We start from the raw sequence: 22,836 nt of genomic DNA, 5'->3' as shown, positions 1-22,836 counted from the left end.
CAGGGAGCAGACCAGCTCCTTCACAGAAGAGCTACAAGAGCCAATCATCTGCCACAGCCAACTGTCAGGCTTTGGGAACGTGCACAACACTGAGCAGTCCTTTTGTCAAGCACCACCAGGCCCTCTCTTGAGCTGGATATGAGAGTAAAGACATCAAAGACCAGAGCAGTCTTGACAGAACTGAGGCCACCAGCAGACATGAGGGAAGGATGAGCTGACAGGATTCATACCTGAAGGGATCCTACAGGAAGGCTGCAGAGGGACTTTGCATGAGGGTGTCCAGAGGCAGGCCAAGGGGAAATGGTTTGAGGCTGAGGGAGAGCAGGGTTAGACTGGAGATGAGGAAAAAGTTCTTCAGTACGAGGGTGATGAACTCTGGAACAGGCTGCCCAGGGAGGCTGTGGCTGCCTCCTCTCTGGTGGTGTTCAAGGCCAGATTGGATGAGGCCTTGAACAGCCAAGTCTAGCTGAGAGGCCCTACCCATGTCAGGGAGATTGGACTAGATGATCTCTGAGATCCCTTCCACCCTGAGCCATTCTAGGATTAAGGAAAGACACAAGCTGACTTGCAAGGAGGAGAGGAATAAAAGCCATATTGACAACTCCTTCAGGCTCAAGAGAAAGACAAGGGAAATAACTACCCTCAGGCAGGCTTGTGAAGATACTTTATGTTTAATACATCTGAAAAGAATGCATATACAAAGAACTTAGACACAAAAAAGCATCAGTTTAACACTAATGAGTCTACAAGAAATTGGAATTTTGGAAGATGGAGAAGATTCCCTAAAATACTTTTTAATTTGGAAGCCAAAAAATCTCTCTTGGGTAAAATCCCTAGGACACTGCAGACAGTCTGCAGAGAGAGCCTGCAGGTGATCCTCAGCAGGATGGAGCCCCTCTTACAGCTTCAAGGTTACATAGGAGCAAAATGCCGAACAAGGGGATTCCCTTAACTGGTCCCTATATGGTGCCACACTAACACTAGAAACCACTCCCTGCAGTTCCTTCCTGCTGGCACAGGTTTACCTTTCCACCCCTTCCTGAAGCATGCCAAAGCCATTCAAAGGTGCACCAACAGGGGCCAGCTCCAAAACCCTCACCCAGCAGGTGGCTTCAGAGCATTCACACAGCACTCTGCTCGCTGGGCACACTGAGAGCTTCTCCAATCATTAAGGACTGGCAGAAGGTGGACTAGTTAAAAGCCAACTGAATCAGTTGGGCAAGCTTAAAAAGGTGCAGTTATTTCTTCATCACATGACAAAAGCTTATCATGTCAAAGGTTAAGGAAGAGACTGGCAGGCTAGTTTCAAGTCTGATGGTGCATCCAGAGACAAGGACTCTCCTGTTCCTAAGGCTTCATAACTTAGAGGATGGTGTAGAAATTTATAACCAGGGGAAGAGATACAAGGCAACTTCAGAGGAGATGCAGATGCATTTTCTACACCCCTCCTTGGAGGAGCACCAGCTTGGGACATTTTACTTTCCTGTATTCATATTTAGTACTGAAGTCTGCTCATACCCAGGCTGCTGGCTGGCTGCAGCACAGCCCTGTAAGTTTTCAAAACCAGAACCAAGTCTTGCCAGATTAGCAGGAGGGGGACAAGGCTTTCAGTGAGACAGCCTAGAATTAGTCTGTTATAGAAAAGGTCATCACAAGCATGCCTGGATTTTGAACAACAACAAAACAAACAAACAAACAAAAAATAGAAACAGTAAACAAAATAACCCCCTAGTACTGATCAGTGTCTTCTGGTCATATATAATTACTCAAAATTAACTAGTTGACCGGGGGGGAGGGGCGCTGGGGAACGAGCACTAACATTCTCACCTCACACAGGGAGCACAGGGCAGATGGGAGTGCAGGGCAGGTCATTATTGCAAAAACAAATTTTCAGATCTGCATCTTTAGTTTGATTTAAACATTGCTTTTAGTAGGACATTGAACACCAGCTTTGCAGAAGGGGCTGTGGAGGGACGTTCATAGCAGCACACACCTGCGAGTCTTCTTCGGCTCCGGGGGCTCCAGGGCAGCCAATATCGCTTCGTCAAATACATTCTTTAGGCCTTTCTGAAAAGGGGCAAAGAGAGAGAGGGGCAGGCTCATTTTTAAGTTTTCACAGAAACAAACCCAAATCCCTCTACTGATGAACTGAGCCAGAGCCTGCTCTGCTCAGCCAGGCTCTAGCCCAAGCTGTGCTGAGCATTTTCTGACCAGGTCAGTGACTCCTCCAGACCAGACCAGGCCACTTCACAAGAAGCCACACGCAAGTCAGTCATCTCCCTAAGGCAATCTTTGCGATTAGTTGGCTGCTAACAGGTTTCACATGCTAATGACAAAGCAGAAAGGGCTGCATTCCAAAGAGGAGCTGGATCTGGAGCAGCCCCTTGCGTCCAAGAGGGAAGAGACAAGGCAAGCATGCAAGGATCAATGGCTCCGGTAGCGCTCAGGCCCACACGCCCCACAGTGAGAAGCAGCCAGGTGGAGCCCAGAAGCTGAGCATGGTTATCAGAGAGGTCAGGATGGGAGAGTACAAAGCAGGGCCCGTACATTGCATTAAGTGTGAAACTGAAGCCAGGAAGAGCAAAACAGAAGAAAGCTTCATCAGTCACTTATACAAACAACTGCAATTTTTAATTTCAAAATTGAAAGACAAGCTACAATCGATGTTTTCACCTTAAAACAATAAAAATCAGCGCATGATAGTAAGAAGCAGCTTTACATCTTACATAACAGGCTTTAAGAATCTATTATTGAAATGGAGAGGTCTACCACGTTAGAGAAAGCAAGTTTTAACAGTTCAGAAAGCAGTAGCAAGTACATTGAGATTTCCTTCCCCCCAAGGACTGACAAATAGCCACTACAGCACAGACAGCCAAAGCAACGGCAACAGAAAAACATCTCACTGCACAAAGGAGAACCAGAGAACCTTTCACGTTACAGCATCACTTGCAGATCACCAGTCCATGTACTTTTGTCATGCAAATACAGTTAACAAGAGTCACAAGTAGAAACTGAGAAAACACAGGAGGGGTTCTTCCAGTTGGATTCGGGAAGATCAAACATCACAACTTATTCTTTTGATCTTTCTTTAAATTAGGATGGAACCAGATCCTTCTCCCCCAGCAGCCTGAATTATAAAGCTACCCACATCTGGCAACCCCAGCAGCAGAGAGTTAAGCGAGTCCAGTTCGTGTTCCACAGTCACAACGTTTCACTAAGAGCTTAGGAATTGATTTCAGTCCAAGAGCTAAGACCGAGGTTGCTCTAAGGTGGTAAGCAGGCACAACAGCTTTCAACCAAGGTGGTTTGACTCATTTTTTTTTAACCAGGTTTCTACAGTAGTGGGACAGAGGAAGCAGCAGCAAGAGGGAAAGGAGAAAGTTTAGAATATACAGCACTTCCTTTTGGGCTGAGTTTCCGGAGGCTCGAGGGCAGCTAGGATAGCCTCATCAAACACATTCTTCAGACCTCTCTACAAGACAGAGGGGAGGAGAGAAAACAGCAGCCAGGTTAGAGGATTAGAGAAAAACAAGCAGATAAAAAGAGCATTGAGGACAGACCAGGCTGAATTCACAGAGGCAGTAACCAGATTTACTTTGCAAAAAACCAAAGTAGATCCCAGGAGGAAATCTCATTTAGATGACCCAGAAGTCAATGGAAGAGGCAGTGAGGGAGCAGGTTAGACCAAATGAACCCCCAGAAAGGCAGAGGCAAAGCCAGCAACAATTGACAAGAACACAGGGGTGAGAGGGGCTGCACAAGAGAGGGTGGTTTCCACTTAACTGCTGAACACAGACCCGGGGACTTTACAGGGTAATAAACACAGTGGAGAGTAGCTTGTCCCACCAGCCACAGCGAGCCAAGAGGTCAGGCAAACCTTTGGTAATTATTCCTGGTGGCTAAGCAAGCCCCTTGGACACACAGACTTACTGCTCCCAACCACCTGTGCAGCAATGCCTCCAACCACCCCTCTGCTTTGTGAATTCAGCTCCTGAATAACTGAGGATCTCCAGATGGCTGGACATGATCAGGGACTGAAGCATTACCCCTCTGGTAAGCCATCATCATCTTCAGACACTGGCTCTCAGTCTCTCAGAAGTGATGCAGTACCTTACCAGCACAGCAACTCTCAGTGCCTCTCAGTTATTCAGCTTAGTCACCAAAGCAATTAAACCACTCGAGTCAGGGCGAGACAGAAACAGTGCTGGGACCGAAACAGCCAAGATCCAACACCACAGCAGCAGTCACAGGGCTGCCAGGAGCCTCCAGGGATCGGTGCAGCACGAAGCATGCGTTGGGTTTGCCACAAGCACATCAGGCAGGCCGCAGCCTTACCGCTGCCACAGCCCTGCCAGGGCCACAGCACCCACGGTGAAACCTGGCTTGGTTCATGCCAACTGGACTCGCCTAAATCTACTGTCAGGAGTGCAATCTTCCTAAATGCACAGCAACTGCTTTCCCCCAGCCAAAGACAAGCAGCAAAGCCTGCAGCCCTTCCTGCAAGCAGCTGCTGACTGTCACAACTCAGCTTTGTGAGCTGACATCGCTGCGGTGTCGCCAAACTCTCCCTCACAGCTTGCACTGCAGAGATCCCTTTCAGAAGACCTTTAATCTTGTTTTACCACAGCACATACATGGGAGAGCTCTAAGGCAGTGCCATCTGGAAGCATTTAAATCCATCATGTTATATACAAGAATGCACTTGAAAGAATGGAAGGCAAGTCCCATGTCCAAGCACTCTGTGCCTCCTCCCCAGGAAGGCTGCCTGGGGAGTTCCTGTAGTTGGTTTGGGTTTTTTGTAAACTAGTGGCAACCCATGCTGACAAAACAGCTGGAGACTTCAGAGAAGTAATGCCCACGTGAAGCACAGAATGGTTCAGGTTGGAAGGGACTTCAGAGCTCATCTGCTCCAACCTCCTCATGATGGGCAGGGACACCTCTCAAGCAGACTCAGCTGCTCAAGGCCTCATCCAACCTGACCTTGAACACCCCCAGGGAGGAGGCAGCCACAGCCTCCCTGGGCAACCTGTGCCAGAGTCTCACCAACCTCCCACTGAAGAGCTTCCTCAGATCCAGACCCCTCAGCTCCAAACCATTCTCCCTTGTCCTGTCTCCAGACACCCTCATGCAAAATCCCTCTGCAGCCTTCCTGCAGGATCCCTTCAGGTCCTGGCAGGCAGCTCTAAGGTCCCCCTGGAGTCTTCTCCTCTCCAGGCTGCACAGCCCCAGCTCCCTCAGCCTGTGCTCACAGCAGACCTGCTCCAGCCCTTGGATCATCTTTGTGGCCTTCTCTGGACTCTCTCCAGCAGCTCTGTGCCCTCTTTCTGCTAGGGACACCAGAACTGGAGGCAGGATTGGAGGTGGGGTCTCAGCAGAGCAGAGTCAAGGGACAAGATCGCCTCTCTTGCCCTGCTGCCCACACTGCTCTGGCTGCAGCCCAGCACACAGCTGCCTGCTGGGCTGCATGAGGGCACTGCTGGCTCCTGGGGAGCTGCTCAGCAACCAAGACCCCCAAGTCTCTTTCTTCAGGGCAGCTCTCACACTCTGCACCCAGCCTGGATTGTGCCTGGGACTGGCCTGATGCAGCTGTAGGACCTTGCACATTGACTGGTTGAACCTCATGCAGTTGGCATTGGCACTCTTCTCAAGCCTGTCAAGATCCTTCTGGTTGCTATTCCTGCCCTCCCATGAGTCCAGTGCATCACACAGCTTAATATCTGGGCAGAGTTGCTGAGGATGCCTCAAAGATGATTGAATTCTCAGTCCTCACAAGCTAAGAGGGGCAGCAAGAAGACCTCCACTCTGGACTGCCAGAGGGCAGACTTCAGGCTACTCAAGGAACTAACTCAGAAGGTTCCTTGGGAAACAGCCCTTAAAAACAAAGGGGTTCAGGGGAGCTGGGCCTGCTTCAAGGAAGAACTGTTGAAGGCTCAGAACAGGCTGTGCCAATGTGCCGGAGATGAGCCCCGGGGCAGACGGCCTGGATGGGTGATGAGCTTCTAATAGAGCTAAGGGGACAAAAGAGGGTGAATCATCTTTGGAAGAAAGGGGAGGCAGCCCATGGAATGTTTAAGGATATTGCTAGGTCTTGTAGGAAGAAAATTAGGGAGGCAAAAGCACATTTGGAGCTTAGACTGGCCTCTGCTGTGAAGGACTACAAAAAGGCCTTCTATAAATACACTAATAGCAAGAGGAGGGCAGGGACATCCTCCACTCCTTGGTGGACACGGAGGGGAACGTTGTAACAAAGGATGAGGAAAAGGCAGAGGTACTGAACACCTTCTTTGCCTCCATTTTCACTAGCAGGACAGAATGTCTTCCAGACAGCTGGCCTGCAGAGCTGGCAGAAGGAGCCAGGGAGCTGCAGAGTTTCCCTATGTTCCATCAGCAGGCAATTAGAGATCTCCTCAGCTGCTTGGATCCCCACAAGTCCATGGGACCGGATGGGATCCATCCCAGGGTGCTGAGAGAGCTGGCAGATGAGCTGCCAAGCTGCTCTCCATCATTTTTCAACAGTCCTGCTCCCTGGAGAGGTCCCAGAGGACTGGAAGCTGCCAAGGTGATGCCCATCCACAAGAAGGGCAGGTTGGATGAGCCAGGGAATTCCAGGCCTGTCAGCCTGACCTCAGTGCCAGGTAAGATTATGGCACAGGTCATCCTGAGTGCAATCACACAGCACTTGCAGGATGGCCAAGGGATCAGGCCCAGCCAGCATGGGTTTAGGAAGGGCAGGTCCTGCCTGACCAACCTGAGCTCCTTCCATGCCCAGGGGACTGCCTGGTGGCTGTGGGGCAGGCTGGGGATGGAGTCTGCCTGGGCTGCAGCAAGGCCTTTGCCACCATCCCCCACAGCAAACTCCTGGCCAAGCTGTCAGCCCCTGGCTGGGACAGCAGCTCTCTGAGCTGGGTTAGGAACTGGCTGGAGGCTGAGCCCAGAGAGTGGTGGTGAATGGTGCCACAGCCAGCTGGCAGCCAGGTACCAGTGCTGTGCCCCAGGGATCAGTGCTGGGCCCTGTGCTCTTTAACATCTTTATTGATGATCTGGATGAGGTCATTGAGTCCATCAGCAGGAAATGTGCAGCTGACACCAAGCTGGGGGCAGGAGTTGATCTGCTGGAGGGTAGAGAGGCTCTGCACAGGGACCTGGCCAGGCTGGGCAGATGGGGAGAGGCCAAGGGCAGGAGACTGAACACATCCAAGTGCCAGGTGCTGCACATTGGCCACAGCAACCCCAGGCAGTGCTACAGGCTGGGGGCAGAGTGGCTGAGAGCAGCCAGGCAGAGAGGGACCTGGGGGTGCTGGTCAAAGGTAGGCTGAACATGAGCCTGCAGTGTGCCCACGCAGCCAGGAGGGCCAAGGGCATCCTGGCCTGCATCAGGAACAGTGTGGCCAGCAGGAGCAGGGAGGTCATTCTGCCCCTGTACACTGCACTGCTTAGGCCACAACTTGAGTCCAGTGGCCAGTTCTGGGCTCATCATGTTAGGAAGGAGGTTGACTTGCTGGAAGGTGTCCAGAGAAGGGCAACAAAGTTGGTGAGGGGTCTGGAACACAGCCCTGTGAGGAGAGGCTGAGGGAGCTGGGGTTGCTTGGCCTGGAGGAGACTTAGGGGTGACCTTCTTGCTGTCTACAGCTACCTGAAGGGAAGCTGTAGACAGGCAGAGGTTGGTCTCTTCTCTCAAGCACCCAGCACCAGCAGAAGAGGACACAGTCTCAGGCTGCACCAGGGGAGGTTTAGGCTGGAGGTTAGGAAGAAGTTCTGTACAGAGAGAGAGATTGCCCATTGGAATGGGCTGCCTGGGGAGGTGGTGGAGTCACCATCATTGGGGGTGTTCAGGAGAAGACTTGATGGGGTGCTTGGTGCCATGGGTTAGTTGTTTAGGTGGTGTTGGGTTGGTTGATAGGTTGGACTCGATGATCTTGAAGGTCTCTTCCAATCTGGTCTATTCTATTCTAAAGCCACTGCCCATGTGTCATGTGAAGGCTAAGCACTAACAGCATTGTCCTTCTCTACAAGAATAAGGCTGCAGTATAAACTCAGGTAGGTGGTGTTAAGAGTAAGAACCCAGGCATGACAAGGAAACTTGCTTCCTGATTGCTCCTACTCAGGAACTCCTCTCTTGTTTTCCTGGTGCACCAGAGAAGTAAGTTTGCCTAAGAAAATAAACTTTAGGGTTTGTTTTGAAGGACCAAACAAAGAGTTGGGAAGAGGAGGAAAAACCCCCACAGGGCAGAGACAAAACTGTTGTAAAAATGGGACTGGTGATAGGAGAGCAACCACAGGAAGGGACATGTGTGACAGCATTGGCACACAGACCTGCATCCTCCAGTCAAAGCAACAAGGCTCCTAGGCTGCTCTGAGGAAGAGGCTGAGCTCCTGTCACTCAACTCACTCACAGCCAGAGTGAGACACTGGAAACCTGACAGTGTAACACTGCCAGCCCTCCATCAGGGGGCAAAAAAGGAAATGAATCCAAAGGTCTCTCTTACGTTAGGTGCTAGCATTGAATTCCAGAAATGCCACTCAGAAAGCTGACTCCTGAGTGTAACAGAGGCAATCACTCATCTGTAATCTCTCTGCCAATCACCCTTCCCCAACAGCAAAATGCCACCTACTTGGGACAATGCTGTTGGGCACTGCTCCTGGCACAAAAAGAGATTCCACAACCAGAGAGAAAGGGGGACCCCTCAGCACTGCAATCACCCAGGTTCAGGGAGGAAAAGCTATTCTGCTTTCACAGACAATCAAACTCATCCACTTATGGCTCACCCAGCAACATCAACTCTTCCACAGAGACAAGCAATTGCTTCCTCCCAGGAATAAAAACTGAACATGTGCTGGCTCTGTGACATACTGCTTACTTGCTACTGGGGTAGCAAAGTCACTTGTAAATTAGTTGGGAAGGGAAAAAAAAATCATCCTAGATTGGAGAGGGGAAGTGTGTACATGGAAGTCAGGGTAAAGAGAGGTTGAACTACTCAGCTGAGTCTCGTTTCAGTTGAAACCAACTGCAGGTTAGAAAACATCCCTTGTGGCTAGGAAAGCCAGCTGACGTCTGTGCTTAGTGAGCTGCCAGCTCACAGATCATCCACATCTCTGTTTGACAGCCACTGCTAACAGACTGAGCAGAGAGATGCTTGTGAAGGAAGGCAACAACTGAAAGAAGATGAACAGAGCAGATGCACACCAACTAGTCTTCTAATGAGGCTTCCAAACCCTCCTCCCTACTTACTCTTGATTCCTAACACCATCAATGGGCACACAAGCACTGGCACTCTGACAGAAATTCAGGCTGAGCTTCCAAGGGTTCTCTGCAACAGATAGAGTTTAGTCTGTCTGTAAATAAAGAGAGTGGATAAACACTGGGATTTGTAATCACATCAGCCCTCTGCTAGCTGCAAGCGCTTCCATGCCATCTGAGCAGACTAAACAAGGCTACAGATGAAAGGGTCTGGGTGACCAAGTAAAGGACAAAAGGTATTGGTACATATTTATCCAACTAGCAGCTTCTGCAGCCTAGTTAGCAGCAGCATTCAGGATCTGAATACAGGAAGGATCTGGAGGTGCTGGAAGGTGTCCAGAAGGGTGACGAGGATGAGCAGAGGGCTGGAGCTGCTCTCCTGTGAGGACAGACTGAGAGAGCTGGGCTTGTTCAGGCTGGAGAAGAGAAGGCTCTGAGGAGACCTAATTGTGGCCTTCCAGTATCTGAAAGGGGCTACAAGAAAGCTGGGGAGGGATTTTTCAGGGTGTCAGGGAGTGATAGGACTAGGGAGAATGGAACAACACTAGAAATGGGCAGATTCAGACTGGATGTTAGGAAGAAGTTGTTCCCCATGAGGGTGGTGAGAGACTGGCACAGGTTACCCAGGGAGGTGCTGGAAGCCTCATCCCTGGAGGTTTTGAAGGCCAGGCTGGATGTGGCTCTGAGCAACCTGATCTAGCATGAGGTGTCCCTGCCCACAGCATGGGGGTTGGAACTAGATGATCCTTGAGATCCCCTCCAACCCTAACAATTCTATGATCTGCCAGACACCATCTGAAATGACATTCTGGAACTGAACAGATCTAACAGCTCAAGCACAAATAACCCTCAGCTTGCATATGGGCAGCAGGGAAGCACAGCCAGGGCCACCGCTTGATCCAGGATTCCTAGGATGAAGTGCAGTGTGCCTTAAAACAACACCTCCAGTGCCAGAGTCCTGGCTCTTCCTTCTTACCAATACTCAGGCAAAGCTTTGTTACAAAAATGGCTCAGGATCCCAACTGGAAGAATCAACATGCAGTCTGGGCAAAAGTCTGGGCAATAAAGCTTTGTGTTCAAGAGATAAATGCACAAACAGAACTAAAGAGAGGGCTCCACCACCCTGCACTCCTCCTTCCATCCACATCAGGGAGGGACAATTTTTTATAGAGCAGCATTAAGGAAATCATTAAAAAGCTGCAGTCTCACACAGTCACAGTCAGTGTTGCAGAACAGGTACACAAGATTAAAGCTCCCAGGGCACTCAAAGCCAAGGCCAAGCTGCCAGCTACCCAGACGATACCTCCCATCCACCCCACCTTAATATACATAACTTGAAGGGAAGACATAATCAAGTTTCCTGGCCTCCAATCAGCTATTTTAGATGGCTTTAGAATTATGTTCACTAATTAGTTCTCACAACCATCACTACATCTATGTCTTAAGAACTACTTCATAGTTATCCTGTTTCAACACAACTTCCACCTTAAGGCAGCTGCAGGATGCAGCTCACCATCGTCTGCACAGAAAGGAGCTCTCAGCTCTGCAGGCTCCTGACTGGCTCCAGAACTGACTTTTGGAGAAGTTTTTTCTTTGTCTGGTTGCTTCAGCAATGAGTTGCACTCTGTGTCCTAACCCAGGAAAAGTTCATCACACACCTTCTAGGTTCCAGTAGCTGTTTTCCTCCCATGCAAAAGCCACCATAGAGCACAGCCCCTCTAAGCCCAATCCTCACTCACACCACACCCATTGTCCTTCTACTGCTGCCAACTCCTTGTGCCTCGGACCAACAAAGAGAAGGCTACTGTGTCACCAACAGAAACACAGCTCATATGCTTTCACAGCCATATTGAACTGGTTTTCCCCATACCTGGAAAGCAAAATAAGAAGTGAACACTCCCAGCTGGGGCAGGGCCAGCCCTCACCTGCGTGAGCGCAGAGCACTCCACATATTTGACAGCCTTCAGGTCCCGGGCCAGCTTCTCGGCCGTCTCTGGAGTTATGGGCTTCTGCTTGTTCTTGGCAAGTTTCTCAATTGTTGAGGGATCATCTCTTAGATCAATTTGGGTCCCAACAAGCAGGAAAGGAGTCTTTGGACAGTGGTGAGTAATTTCAGGTACCCACTAAAGAAAGAGAAGACAGAGTGTTTGTTACTAACCACCCAAGGTAACGCCTCCTGTGTTTGTCATCACTGCAGCTCTGCCATCTTCAGGCAGGGTTTGACCAACCTTTTCTTTCACATTTTCAAATGAAGAAGGAGATACCACAGAAAAACAGACCAGAAATACATCTGTCTGTGGATAGCTGAGAGGTCGTAATCTATCATAGTCTTCCTGACCTAGAAGGGGAGAAAAATGAACGCAGCATTAGGTGCAGCCAGTTACACCCTGCCCTTCACAGGTGGATGGGGTGCACATTCCAGCACAATGGCATCATTGTCATTAATCCTAACTTAATCAAACAGCATGCCCCAAACCCATTCTCAGAGCTTAGTTTTCAACTGCAGAATTCCTTCAGTTGCTATGTAACAATGAGCTGCTTAAAGCCACAGGAGAGCTGGGAAGCCTGGTAGGAGCAGGCTCCCAAGCACCCTCGGCCTGCGGAAGGCTTTCCTCCACTGTAACCAAGGAACTGCAAAAAATGGATCTGGTTATAGATAAGAACTGCTTAGGGGTGAGGCCTTCTGCACCTACTCATTAGAAGTATTATGCCACCAAATTTCATTACCCTGCAAAAACCCTGCAGTCAGAGGAAGGAAAAAAACAAGGCAGTCCTGATCACAGAACATTCTGACCTGTGCTTGTGAACACTAAGAGAAGTCCTCCAAGCAGGAAGAGGAGAATGCTGCTGTGCCAGGTCAGAGTGTGCCCCAGCAGCATTCCCCTAAACAGACACCCAAGTCCTAGTGGGGGCCATGCTCATAAATAGCCAGGCTCTTCCCTTTTCAGTACAAAAGAGAGCAGGTAATCCCTGCAGGGCACTACTAGCACTGCCCCACCAAGCTTGAGCTCAAACTTCCCCTTCCTCTCAACTCAGAAGCACTGTAGAAAGCAAACCTGGTGCTGAAGGAGTTGCTGTACAGGGTAGTGAGCAAATCTGAAATCCTTGTTCTAAATGCCTCAAAACAAACACTTCTGATTTGACAATAACAGGGGGTTTATCCACCTGAGTTCTGTAACTTGTGCTGGTTGCTACTTAGCAAAAAGCAGGTGACCTTTAAAGAGCAACCCCCCCCAGCTCTGAAAAGAAAGCTCTTCTATTCCCAAGTGCAGTCCAACCCCTTGGTAAGCTCTGAGAAGCACTAGATGGGCTCATGTTGATAGACAGGACATGAATACACACAGCTACCCCTGCACCAGTGTCCAGAGGCCTGACCTCATCAGGAAAACAGGCAGAGAAGGACCTCGTACAGCTCCTACCTGTGCAGGTACCAGGATACTATAGCTGAGACCCAGCTAAGTACTGGTCCCTGCAGCAACCTGGGTGTCAGGAAGCAGCCTCTCTTCTCTATTCCTTATCTAGTTCATATGAACTGGGAAGTCTGCAATAACCAACACAGAAGATCACATATGGGAGAACAAGTGAAGCAACTGAGGCTCTAAAGCATCATTTGAAGCATGAGATCATTTTATTAGCCAAGCAAGACACTTGACCATTTCTCTGGAAGAACACAGCTGGAAACAGCCAGATGAAGTTCTAGTTAACAGTTTATCAACCAAGTTCTCAGGAGGAACTCTTCTGGAGGACAGATTACAATGCCAGATGCTGCCACACCATTTCAGTACTATTATGGGTAAGCAGTTGGACCAGTTTCTATCCTCCCTTGCTAGATTTTCACATGTGCAGAGCAATGGGTGCAGCTGTTTGAGCAGGAGACAGAAACCAGTCCAATAACCATAAACAACAGGGGCCATAAACAACGAGAGGGCCTAGGAACCTCCACACATCTCGACTTCACCTGAGAGACACATGTCACCTGCACACCTAAGATGCTCTGAAAGTCATTCTGCCTTGGCACTTGGTGAAAGCCCAGGCTGGTTACCACACAAAGCCCATACACAATCCAGCTGTGACTCAGCACAATTTTCTCCTCAGTTTCATCAAAAAGACAGAAACCCCATCTCCTCCACTTATAAACTAGCTTAGAGGTGGAAGTTTGAAACCTGTTCTCCAGTGTTACAAAATAAAACAGTTTTAAAAAGAGGTTGCAGGAGGGGAGGAAGTTGCTTGGGTTTGAGGGGATTTGGGTTTGGACACAAACTCAATTTAGCAACTCCCCACAGGTCAAGACAGAAGAATCAAAACTTTTCCCTTTCATAAAGAGCAAAGTGTGTGTTATGCCTTCATGTTCAGCATCAGCTCAACAACAGCCTGGGGCAGTTAAAATGACAAGCACTTGATGTCTCACCTGCAGTATCAAAGAGGCCTAGGGTGTAGGGCTCTCCTCCAATCATCACCGTGACTGCATAGTTATCAAACACCTGGGAAGAAGAGAAGCACATCTCAGAGGATGTCAATAAGCCACCATGCAGAACAGCAGCTACTCACCTTGCAGGGCACCTCAGATTTGTTCCAGAGCCATCTGGACACGATAACAGAAGCTTCCAATGCTGTTAAGACCATAGTTCAGTTTGAGAGGGATGCCAAAGCTGTTTCCATGAGGTCATAGGAGCAGAGCGTCAGAGGATGTTAGGAGCAGAAATGGACCTTTGGAGATCCTTGAGTCCAATCCCCTGCCAGAGCAGGACCATAGGACCATAGAATCCAGCACAGGTCACACAGAACACATCCAGACAGGGCTGGGAAGGCTCCAGAGGAGACTCCACAACCTCTCTGGGCAGCCTGCTCCAGGGCTCTGTGACCCTCACAGGGAAGAAGTTCTTCCTCATGTTGAGGTGGAACCTCCTGTGCTGGAGTTTATATCCATTGGCCCTTGACCTATCACAGAGTGCAACTGAGCAGAGCCTGTCCTTGTCCCTTCCTTCCTGACCCCCATCCCTCAGATATTTATAAGCATTTATTAGATCCCCTCTCAGCCTTCTCCTCTCCAGACTAAACAGCCGCAGGGCTCTCAGCCTCTCCTTCCCAGGCAGTGCTCCAGGCCCTTCGGCATCCTTGCAGTCCTCCCTTGGACTCTCTCCAGCAGATCCCTGTCCCTCCTGAGCTGGGGAGCCCAGAACTGCATGCAACATTCCAGATGAGGTCTCAGCAGGACAGAGTAGAGGGGGAGGAGAACCTCCCTGGATCTGCTAGCCACACTCTGTTGAATGCCCCCAGGACCCCATTGGCCTTCTTGGCCACCAGGGCTCATTGCTGTCCCATGCAGAACTTGCTGCCCACCAGCACTCCCAGGTCCTTCTCCCCAGGGCTGCTCTCCAGCAGATCACCTCCAGCCTGTCCTGCTGCAGTTTGTTCTTCCTTCTCAGGGGCAGGACTCTGCACTTGTCCTTGTTGAGCCTCATCAGGTTCCTCCCTGCCCAGCTCTCAGCCTGCCCAAGTTTCTGAATGGCCTCACAGCCTTCAGGTGTCACAGCTAAGCCTCCTAGTTTGGTATCCTCAGCAAGCTTGCTGAGCACACTCTGTCTGTCTGTCTTTCCCCTCATCAGTGTCACTGATGAAGATGTTGAATAGGACTGGACCCAGCACTGATCCCCAAGGGACTCCACTGGTCACAGCTCTCCAGCTGGACTTGGCACCACTGACCATTGGACTCTGCTTTGTAACCAGTTCCTCATCCATCTCTATGTCTGGTCTTCTGTCTCACACCTCCTGAGCTTGCTCGCAAGGATGTTAAGGGAGACTGTCAAAAGCCTTGCTAAGGTCAAGCTAGACTACATCCCCTGGTCTCCCTGCATCTCCCCATTCAGTTATGGTATCACAGAAGGTGTGTGCAGCAAAGGCACAGCATGGCCATTACTGCACCTGCCCCTGCCTGCAGCTGCCAAGAGGTTTCACATGGTGCCACAGAGAGGTCAGCCTTCATGCTTGCTCTGACACAGCAAGCAGGTCCTCACAAAGACACCTGGTGAAGGCCCTGCGCCTCACAGGACCTCAGTGCTCTGGAGTTCATCTTTCTGAACACTTGAGAATTCAGGAGTCTCCAACTTGTCAACACAAAGGTGTCCTCCACACTGAGCAATCCAATTAGTCAAAAGGAATCAGTGTTGGATTCGCTCCCAATGCAAAGGAGATTCCATCTCCAGAAGCCAAGTTATGCTGCCTCGGTGCAGCAACTGGCACCACAGCCGTGCCCTGAAGGGCAGAACCCCTGAACAGATCAAAAGCTGACACTACCAAAAATCCCTTGCCTAGGAACAACATGACAGAGCATAAGGACCTGAGGTCAGCTTTCTGAGGTTTCACAAGACCAAGGGTCAGGTCCTGCACAACCCCAAGCGATGCTTCAAGGCCTGAGGCAGAGTGGCTGGAAAGCAGCTGGGTGAGAAAGGATCTGGGGGTGCTGGTGGACACCTGAACATGAGCCAGCAGTGTGCCCAGGTAGCCAAGAAGGCCCATGGCCTCCTGGCCTGGATTAAACCAGTGTGGCCAGCAGGAGTAAGGAAGTAATGGTGCCCCTGCACTCAGCCCTGGTGAGGCCACAGCTTGAGTCCTGGCTTCAGCTCCGGACACCACAGGACAGAAGACACTGAGGGGCTGGAGGGTGTCCAGAGAAGAGCAACAAGGCTGCTGAGGGGTTTGGAGGGCATCATACAAGGAGTGGCTGAGGGAGCTGGGGTTGTTCAGATTGAGGCTGACAGGAGCCCTCACTGCTCTCTACACCTCCCTGCAAGGAGGTTGGAGTGAGGCTGGGGTTGGTCTCTTCTCCCAGGTGACAGCAACAGGATGAGAGGCAACGGCTTGAAGCTGTGCCAGGGGAGGTTTGGATTGGACATGAGGAAAACATTCTTTAGTGAGTGAATGGTGAGGGGCTGGAACAAGCTGCCCAAGGAGGTGTTGGAGTCACTATCCCTGGAGGGGTTCAAGAAGCTGCAGATGTGGTGCTTCAGGCCATGGTGGCCAGGTTATGGCTGGCCTTGATGATCTTAAAGGTCTCTTCCTGACGACCTACCCACAGCCAGCTGTCTGAGGTCAGTATCCTCCCTTCAATAGGTGTTTTGCCTTCAGAACTGCAGTGGACAGCACTGGAGAAAGCACCTCTGGCAAAAACTCCTTCCCACTACTGAAAAAAAAACCTGTCCCTGAATACTGAGCTGCAAGGGAGAGCAAGCTGAGATCTCCAAATAAGAGGGAAGCTCTGCTTTGCCACAAAACTTAAGTCCAAGCAGCCCCAAAAGTAAACCTTCACATTAAAGAGGCCAGCCCCCATCTCAAAAGCTTCCAATGGAAGTGAGGAGGGAGGGTACATGGGAAAAGAGTCATATGCTTCTATTAACAGGGCTTCAGTAGCTTAGGTCCTTGAAAAACTCCCACTACAAACCGGACAAGAGTGGGGAGGAGACAGCATTTCAAAACTGATTCCAGAGCCATCTCCTTGCCACCTGACTGCCCTGCTTAAAGCACTACCTGACACCACACTGAATTTTTCAGCTTTTCACAACTCACAGCACCTGAGAAAGCAGCTGAGAAGGCATTTGGGTATCCCTAGGAACAGCAGCTGGAAGCACAAGGGTAGCTTGGGGTTAGAACTCCAGATTTCAAAGTGCTGCCAGAGATTTCACCACTCATGTCTATGGCCCTAAAGCCAATCCAGTCCCCACTGCACTGTCTTGAGTCTGAGGCTGCTATGAGGACCAGCTGAGGGAGCTGGGGTTGTTCAGCATGGAGAAGAGAAGAGAAGAGAAGACTCCAGGGGGAACTCAGAGCTGCTTTCCAGTACCTGAAGGGATCCTGCAGGAAGGCTGCAGAGGGACTTTGCATGAGGGTGTCTGGAGACAGGCCAAGGGGGAATGGTTTGAAGCTGAGGCAGAGCAGGGTTAGAGTGGAGCTGAGGAAAGATTTCTTCAGGAGGAGGGTGGTGAGACTCTGGCACAGGCTGCCCAGGGAGGCTGTGGCTGCCTCCTGCCTGGGGGTGTTCAAGGCCAGGCTGGATGAGGCCTTGAGCAGCTGAGTCTGGTTGAGAGGTGTCCCTGGGCATGGAGGGGAGGTTGGAGCAGATGAGCTCTGAGGTCCCTGCCAAGCTGACACATTCTATGAGTCTACCTCACTGAAGCCCCTAGAGTGTCCACCTTCAAACACAATCTTCAGGCTGAAGGAGAGTGGATGACACTTCACAGGACATGTTCAATGTGCCATGACTTCCAAGACTCCAAAGGCCAGGTCAGGCTGAGAACTCATCTAGTGCTGTGTATGGAACAGGAAGCCAGCACACTCCATGCTCGATGTCCGAGTGCTTGCCCTTTCAGATGTCAGAAGATGGTTTGGCACCCCAAAGACACCCCCTCATTTCACTCCCTGACCAGGAAGTCAGCAGTACTCATTGAAGCTGCCCCTCAGGTCAAGCAGCATACTCTTTAAACTGGGATGGTTTTGGTTATGTTTAAAGTACAGTCACTGCTGCTCCAGGGTTCAGCCCTCAGGAGGCCAGGGTTTCAGAGCCATCCTGCAGACAAGCCTGGCAGACAGTCTCATAGCAACACCTACAGAAAATTCCATCCTCAATTATGCCAAACAACCTAAAAAACAGAGCAAGAACTAACCCACTGAGAGGTTTCCATTCCTGCCATAGCCAGGCAGGCTGTGAAAGCCAGAGGGGATGTGTGACAGGACTCCCCTGATCTGCCCCCCACACAAGCAGGGCCACTGCCTGTCCATGGACAGCTCACACCAAGGACCTCGAAACCACACAGGTAACAAACCATGTGCAGCACCAGTATGAAACCCACCTCCCACTGGGAAATAGCTTCAAAAACGAGAAAAGGATACAAAGCAGAGGCAAGTGAAAGAAGCTGAGCTGCTACAACCTCCACTGGTGTTTTGGCCACACTGCTGCACAAGTCCAGCCCTGCAGAGTCACAGCACAGCCAGCTCACAGCAGCAGCTCCACGTGAAGCCAGACCCAGCTAAAGCATCCCAAACTTCACCACCTGCTTTGCCCCCTGGACTGCTGGCCAAGCAAGGTGGCACCTCCCTCTCCAAAGACTTTGCAGCAGCTGCTGCTGGGTTCCTGGTGTTGGTTGCCATGCTAGCCTTGCACTACCAGCATTATTTCCTGGGTTCTCAAAACCAGAACTTTATCTCCAGGTTCTCTTCCAGCTTCAACATTTTTTCCTCTAGGGTTCTCATTCAGCCACAAGCATTCTGGGTCCATGACAGTTTGCTGACACCAGACAGCTTGCTCTCATTCTGGGAACAATGCTCTCTGTTTTAGGTCTTTGCTCATTTATTACTAGAAGCATTAGCCAGAATGTTAGAGGCTACTTAGTAGTTTCCAGACTCTGATGTACATCCCTAGGCCATACCCAAGATCAGTAACAGGCCTCTGATACCCCCATAACAGCAAGTTCCTCAACTATGAGTTCAGAGGCAAATTTGTGTGTGGGCAACCTCAAGAAAAAAATCCAGGCTGGGTGACAAGTGGCTTGAGAGCAGCACTGCAGGGAAGGACTCAGGAGTGCTGCTGGGTGAGGAGCTCGACATGAGCTAGCAACAGATGCTGGAAGTCCAAACAACCACCTGCGTCCTGGGCTGAATCAAAACACACATGGTCAAAGGATTCCCTGCTTCTGCTCTGCTGAGACCCCACCTGCAGCACTGCCTCCAGCTCTGGTGCACCCACATACGGACATGGAACTGTTGGAGAGGGTCCAGAGGATAGGCTGGATCTCTTCAGCCTAAAGACGAGAAGGCTCCAGGGAGACCTTAGAGCAGCTGAAAAAGGCTACAGGAGAGCTGAGGAGGGACATTTGATGAGGGCCTGTGATGACAGGATGAGGAGCAATGGATTTAAACTACAACAGGGCGGATTTAGACTGGAGATTAGGAAGAAATTCTTCAGAGGGAGGGTGGGGAGACACTGGCACAGGCTACCTAGGGAGGCTATGGATGTCCCCTCCCTGGAGGTGAAGGCCAGGCTGGGCTGGTGGGAGGTGTCCCTGCCATGGCAGGGGCTTGGATTATCTTCAAGGTTCCTTCCCACTGGAGCCCTTCTATGCAGTGTTATTTCAGAAACAAGGAACAGCTTTAGAAGCTGCCTGGTTTCAGCCTTAGCACACCTTGGAACATTTCACTGCTCAGTAACTTCCCTTGAGTAGCTTTTCCACAGTGCTTGTGAGCAGGGATTTATGGACAGCACCACCTTCTGCAGGCCAGCAAGCTTTCAAAACACATTTTAGGATTACCAGGTTTTTCAACACCATTTAGGGTCATTTCAATAGGAAGAAGTATGGAACCACTCACTGCCTGAACTCACTGGCCGCTTGCACTTTGTCTTGACCACAAACAGCTGAAACAGGGCAAGCAGCCTTCCACAGGTTCAGCATGGGGTGCAGCTGCCTTTGGAGTGTTGCAGAATACTCTCAAAAACTGGAAAACTGCAAAGCAGACTCCAAGGGAACTTCGTCCCTACCAGTCCATAACAGAGGACCTCCATGAGAGTGGCTGAACTCAGGGCTCCTTGACTTGAGCACAGCCCTCAGACTTCCTAACAATGGCCACAGCACACAAGCTGAACACTCCAAGGTTTGGGAGTCCTTTCATCTTTAGCTCCAGACCTACAACTAAACCCAAGCTCTTGTCCTGTGGAATTCTGTCCCATTCTTAACAAACCAGGCAAGCTGAAGATCTCTGGGTAGCTATAAAGCAAATACCTGTGAAAGGCAATCAAGTTCACTGCAAATGCTTTTCACAAAGAGAAGACATCTTAAACAAGAAGCAGTTATTCTGGAAGAGCCATCAGGCAGAGCTAGCTGGCACCTCTGAGAAGCTATCTGTTCTTTAAAGCTGCTTTTATAACAGCAGAGAAGATGACTGACTCTCTTTCACTTCAACCTCTTGGTAATACATTTCCAGATTCAAATGTGCTTGGAATCAGAATCCAAGAATGCTTGAGCTGGAGGGGACTTCAGAGATCATCTGCTGCAGCCTGCATGGGCAGGGACACCTCCCAGCCAGACTCAGCTGCTCAAGGCCTCCTCCAACCTGACTTTGAACACCCCCAGGGAGGAGGCAGCCACAGCCTCCCTGGGCAGCCTGTGCCAGAGTCTCACCAACCTCCCACTGAACAACTTCTTCCTCATATCCAGTCTGACCCTGCTTTCCCTCAGCTCCAAACCATTCTCCCTTGTCCTGTCTCCAGACACCCTCATGCAAAATCCCTCTGCAGCCTTCCTGCAGGATCCCTTCAGGTCCTGGCAGGCAGCTCTAAGGTCCCCCTGGAGTCTTCTCCTCTCCAGGCTGCACAGCCCCAGCTCCCTCAGCCTGTGCTCACAGCAGACCTGCTCCAGCCCTTGGATCATCTTTGTGGCCTCCTCTGGACTCTCTCCAGCAGCTCTGTGTCCTCCTTCTGCTGGGGACACCAGAACTGGAGGAAGGATTGGAGGTGGGGTCTCAGCAGAGCAGAGTCAAGGGACAAGATCCCCTCTCTTGCCCTGGCTGCAGCCCAGCACACAGCTGCCTGCTGGGCTGCATGAGGGCACTGCTGGCTCCTGGGGAGCTGCTCAGCAACCAAGACCCCCAAGTCTCTTTCTTCAGGGCTGCTCTCAACACATCCTGCACCCAGCCTGGATTGGAAGTACCAAGGAAAACTTTAACATGTACATGTACTGTCTTTTTGGGCCCAAACCAGAGAAATCTAGTTTAAAAAGCATCCAGATGTCTAAGACTCTTGCAGCAAGCTCGCTAAAAAACAGTAGCCCACTCAGTGTCAGGGAGCTGATCCTGCATGTGCAATATTAAGATTGGGAAATAATGCACAGGCCTCCCAGGCCATCAGCAAACTTTAGGTGTGTCAAGGGACCCAGTGTCTCAGAAAACTGAGCCTGTAAAACACCAAAAGGTTCCTCAAAAATAGTCGAGGAGTACAGACAAAGTGAGCCAGCACTTGGGAGTACAAACGAATGAGCCTGCACTGCCTAAACCCAAAGGTTTCTCATGCCTAGCTGTGCTTCTCACCCCTCTCCAAAGCTCACCGTACAACCTTTGGGTTTCAAACCAAAATTGGGCATCAGAAAATGTGAACTGCAGTCAACAACCACTCCTGCAACACAAAATCCCACTCTCCCTGAACACACAGATGTGCCAAGTACCAAGAGAGCTAGAGAGCTCCACTTCACAGTCCTAACAACTGCGAACAGCCCTGTCCACAGCTAACTGCAGGCCACCCACAAGCAGCAGGAACTGAGCAGGCAGAGGAAAGGCAGCCCAGCACTAGCAGCTGCCGCCAAGGGGAGGGAGCAGCAGCACAGCAAACCCCGGTGGGACGCTGTAGCCGGCCCCCCGGAGGAAAGCAGGCAGCGAGAAGAGCCCCAGGGTGCGCGTGCCACCCAGGCCAGCCGGGAGCACGAGCCGGGCCGCCCCAGCAGCCAGCCCCACACTCACCGTCGGGACGTACTCGGAGGGGAATTTGTTGGTGGTGTAGGAGATGAGCAGGCAGGTCTTGCCCACCGCGCCGTCGCCGACCACCACGCACTTGATCGTCTGCATCGCTGAAGCCTGCGCGACGGCAACTCCAACGGCGACCTGCAAGAGAAGATGCGCTGAGGCCTCTCGCGCTCGCTCCGCGGCGGCACGGGGCGCTGGGCAGCTGGCCGGAGCCCAGCCCACCGACAGCAAGGTTTGGGGTCCCAGCTCAAGAGAGACAGGGATCTGCTGGAGAGAGTCCAGTGGGGGCTATGAGGATGATCAGGGAACTTGAACATCTCTGCTGAGAAGACAGACTGAGAGACCTGCAGCTTAGGCTGGAGAAGAGAAGGCTGAGAGGGGATCTATAAATAACTGAGGGGTGGGGGTCAAGAGGAAGGGGCCAGGCTCTGTTCAGCGGTGCCCAGTGATAGGACAAGCAACAGCAGGTACAAGCTGGAACCCAGGAGATTCCACCTCAACATGAGGAGACACTTTGGTGTGAGGCTGCTGGAACCCTGGAGCAGGCTGCCCGGAGAGGTTGTGGCATTTCCTCTGAAGACTTTCAAAACCTGCATGGCTGGATTCCTGGGTGACCTGCCCTGGGTGACTCTGCTCTGGCAGGGGGTTGAACTGGATGATCTCTGGAAGACCCTTCCAACCCCACCATTCTGCCATTCCTACAGGAGCTGGTAGATGGATTCCCTCCATCACACAGCCCATAGGAAGCTGTTCATTTTCACATACACAAAACCCCCTCCCTACAGCCAGACCCCTCCCACTGCACACAGCTGCCACACATGACCAGGCCTGTATCACTTTTCTACCCTGGGAAACAGGACTGAGGAAATTCCATTGCTCCAATCTCCAGTGCAATTTTGCCTCATTACTTAAAAGGTGCAAAAAACATCCTTAGGCTTTTCCAGCCTGTTTTTAATGCATGGGCACAAATCAGCAACGGTCACTGGCAGCCCAGAAGGCCAACTGTGACCTGAGCTGCACCAAAAGATGTATGGCCAGCAGGTCAAGGGAGGGGATATGCCCCTCTACTCTGCTCTGCTGAGACCCCACCTGCAGTACTC

General features: G+C 51.0%; 1 protein-coding gene across 3 annotated transcripts in view; it reads right to left on the bottom strand.

Annotated features, from left to right (window-relative positions):
- Window positions 1-638: 638 nt before the first annotated feature.
- CDC42 (cell division cycle 42) overlaps window positions 639-22,836 on the bottom strand; it is a 36,680-nt gene continuing 14,482 nt past the window's right edge. For 2 of the 3 annotated variants that reach the window (XM_054179456.1, XM_054179458.1), the window contains exons 2-6: window positions 21,734-21,874; window positions 13,647-13,719; window positions 11,467-11,576; window positions 11,164-11,361; window positions 639-2,067 (exon numbers count right to left, since the gene is read on the bottom strand). In XM_054179456.1, the coding sequence (XP_054035431.1) occupies window positions 1,978-2,067; window positions 11,164-11,361; window positions 11,467-11,576; window positions 13,647-13,719; window positions 21,734-21,838 (576 nt within the window). In that variant the 5' untranslated portion in view covers window positions 21,839-21,874 and the 3' untranslated portion in view covers window positions 639-1,977. Of the gene's footprint in view, window positions 2,068-2,609; window positions 3,473-11,163; window positions 11,362-11,466; window positions 11,577-13,646; window positions 13,720-21,733; window positions 21,875-22,836 lie in introns of those variants that run through there. The other variant, XM_054179457.1, reaches the window with a different exon arrangement.

The sequence above is a fragment of the Dryobates pubescens genome, unplaced genomic scaffold (genome assembly GCF_014839835.1).
Source record: "Dryobates pubescens isolate bDryPub1 unplaced genomic scaffold, bDryPub1.pri scaffold_61_arrow_ctg1, whole genome shotgun sequence".
Classification (NCBI taxonomy): Eukaryota; Metazoa; Chordata; class Aves; order Piciformes; family Picidae; genus Dryobates; species Dryobates pubescens.
This window is presented reverse-complemented; position numbering and strand designations above follow the sequence as displayed.